Here is a 3,003-nt window from a genome sequence, read left to right as displayed (position 1 = left end):
CTACACCAAAAAGGGAAAATTCTGTTAATTTTGTGCATTTTAGTCTGTGACACAACACCATCTGCACAATTCCCCTAAAGGATCTTCACCTACTACAGAACACAGAGTACTCAGAAAAAAACAGTTGCAAACTGCCATCTCATAACAGTATTTCAGGTCACCTTGTATTTTTCAACCTGTTCTCTTCAAGATCAACACAAAATCTGTCCTGTTATTGCTTCCTAGGATTCTGTAACCCAAATATTGTCAAATATCAACTTCATGAACTCAAGACAGAGTTTCACAGAAATTATGTCAAACTACAAGCTGCAAAACACTTAAATATTTACTTTAGGTTGTTCTTATAAACATATTGACTTTCATGAGAGTATTGTTTTGCTCCCATTAATAGTATTGAAGTTAGATATTAACTGTCAAGTTAAAAATCTTATGTAGAGAAGTCGGTTGGCAGGATGAGCATGGGCAAATGTAGAAAGTATTTCTGAACAAGTTTTGTTCTCTTCTTAAAGAAACAAGCTGTACCAAGCTACTTTACTTTGGTTTTTAACCAACTCCTTCCTTTTCTCAAGCACTTACTGAAAGAACACCATGATCAGTGCACATGCTAAAGGGGAAATGTTTATTTGTCACAGGCCTTTTAAACCCTGACCTTACATAAACAAATGTCAGCGTGAGTGTAGCCCTGCTTTATCACTGAAAAGCAGTGCAAACACATCAGCACTGTTTTTTCCTGTTTGTTTTAAATTCCTTCTACCTGCTATGCACCAAACTTTCTGAGTCAGGCTTTACAGACGTAAGTTCATCTGCTCCTTTTAAATGTCTCAGATTCAAAAATGAATTTTTGAAAAAGAATGAATTCATATTAACACAGAACATTGTATGAAGTTTTACCCAGGATCACCTTTTGGACAAAGTCAAACACAACAGTCCTGCTGCCAAAACTTAGCAAAAAGGTGAAAGCAGGACTGACCTTGAAGAAATACTTGACTCTTACAAAGTTCACCCCAAAAGCTAAACGAGCAGGTGGAGAGGGCATGTCAAGCAGCCAGAGATGGGCACACCTCACCTGCTGAGCCTTCTGAGACAGTCTGGGCTCCAAGCCAGCCTTGAGGCGCACCTGGCTCTCTGCAGGGATCTGCACCAGGAGGAAGGTGGACAAACTGCGGGCAACCACCCGGAACCTGCACGGGGAGAGCACCGAGGGGCAGGGTGACACCAGATCTGCAAGTCTCAACAGCAGATAAATTGTAAGGTCTATCCATAAGTCATCTCTTGCATGAGGAACAAAGTAAAGGCTTCAGAGGAGCTATTCCAATGCATCAGAAACCACTTCAGTCTCACAGAATCCCAGCGTGGTTTGAGTTGGAAAGGATCTTGTTCCACCCCCTGCCATGGCAGGGACACTTTCCACAGGACCAGGCTGCTCCAAGCCCCATCCAACCCAGACCTGAACAATTCCAGGCGTGGAAGGGGATCCCAGCTTCTCTGGGTATACACACAATAGGACACAACACATAGTAGAAGATAATGTAATACTTTTATAGGAAATACTGCATCTATTTCAAGCCTACCTGAAACATTTATGACCTCACATCTGAAATACTCCTCGCATGACAATGTAAAACACTGCTATCACCCAAATCAAGGGATGAGTTGAATGACATCAAGAATTCAGGGCAATTTGAACAGCAGTGCATCCCAGAAAGTCTTGAAAAATATGAAGATATCTTTAGGTGCAGAATTGAGTGTTGTTCCACAAACATTTATGGGTTTTTTTCCTCAGCATTCTTTCCAGAATGAATTTGATTTTGACACCTAACAATCAAACTTGGTGTCTCTGTTTAGAAGATAGAGTGAATCACAATGCTCCTTTGCACATCACTTAACATTTCCAATACCTCAAGGTTAGGACAGAAATTCTAACGTGTCTGTTTTTATACAAAATCTCGGGAAGTCAACTGACATAGTTTTCTATAAATCAGGTGGAAGTGCCTTCCTCTAACCAACAGTCTCCTACAAACTTTGCTTAAGGAGGACTTGAAGTCAGATTTAGAACTGCATTTTCTTTCTTTTTTCACCACAACCTTTGCAGAGGTTGATACTTGCTTCTTAACCTGATTAACACTCTCACTGTGCTGTTTCTGTGACAGGCCCAAAGAACATTATAGATCTGGGGTAAATGTGGATTCTGATCACCTTTTAACACTGCGCTGGACCTAGGCTGGGCATGCATGTCCCAAACCAGTTAATTCACCACAGCTTCAGCCCTCACCTGGGTGACAAAGGAGACTTCCTGCCTAAACCAATAGCACCAAGTATTCCAGAAGTGAGTCTCTCTTCAGCCAGCTGGCTCTGCCGGGCCTGGATAGACAGCAGGGTCCGGATGACAGATTCAATCAGAATGGGATCATCTTGCTCCAGCTGCACCAAGGATAACTGTATGGCTTTATGCCACCAGAGAAACAGCTTTGCCTCTTCCTTTGCTGAGCTTTAGGTAAAATTTAAAGAAATATGTAAGAGAAAATAAAAATTTAAGTCAGAGCATATGTTAAGAAGTTTATTCCCCTCCCCATTTGGTCCATGAAAAATTCAGCTTGTTAATTAATAACTGCTAATTTTATCACATGAGGATAACATAACTATACTACCCCACCAGATATTATACTGCTGTGACTGCTACTGTTATGAATTTGATTCACCAGCTATCAGATTTTAAGGGCCTGTAACTAAACAAAGAACAGCTTCCTTTTAAGCTTTACAACTAGAAATAAATGCTACTGCAGTTGTAAGTGGATTTAAACTTGCCTAAGACTTGGCACAAAAGGAATGAAGCTGTATCTCTAACTTGTTTGTTCTTTTCTTTACTTACCAATAAAACACTTTAGGAAGTACTGGATGTTGTTACCACAACAACTTAGATATTTAATATAATCCTTGAGAAAAGGGAAGATTAAAGCTTTTTGTTGAGCAAAGCCTGAAGTGAAGTTCCCCCTATGCTATTTT

The 3,003-nt window shown here is 40.3% G+C and overlaps 1 protein-coding gene across 7 annotated transcripts in view; it reads right to left on the bottom strand.

Moving 5' to 3' along the window:
• Window positions 1–3,003, bottom strand: part of EPG5 (ectopic P-granules 5 autophagy tethering factor) — a 56,542-nt gene that overhangs the window by 1,984 nt on the left and 51,555 nt on the right. For all 7 annotated transcript variants that reach the window (XM_077790117.2, XM_085567557.1, XM_085567553.1 and 4 more), the window contains 2 exons: window positions 2,273–2,488; window positions 1,067–1,181 (listed from right to left, as the gene is read on the bottom strand). In XM_077790117.2, the coding sequence (XP_077646243.2) occupies window positions 1,067–1,181; window positions 2,273–2,488 (331 nt within the window). The remainder of the gene's footprint in view (window positions 1–1,066; window positions 1,182–2,272; window positions 2,489–3,003) is intronic.

Source organism: Lonchura striata, chromosome Z (genome assembly GCF_050655825.1).
Source record: "Lonchura striata isolate lonStrDom1 chromosome Z, ASM5065582v1, whole genome shotgun sequence".
Lineage (NCBI taxonomy): Eukaryota > Metazoa > Chordata > Aves > Passeriformes > Estrildidae > Lonchura > Lonchura striata.
Note: the sequence above shows the minus strand (reverse complement) of the source record. Positions and strands in the feature narration are given on the sequence as shown.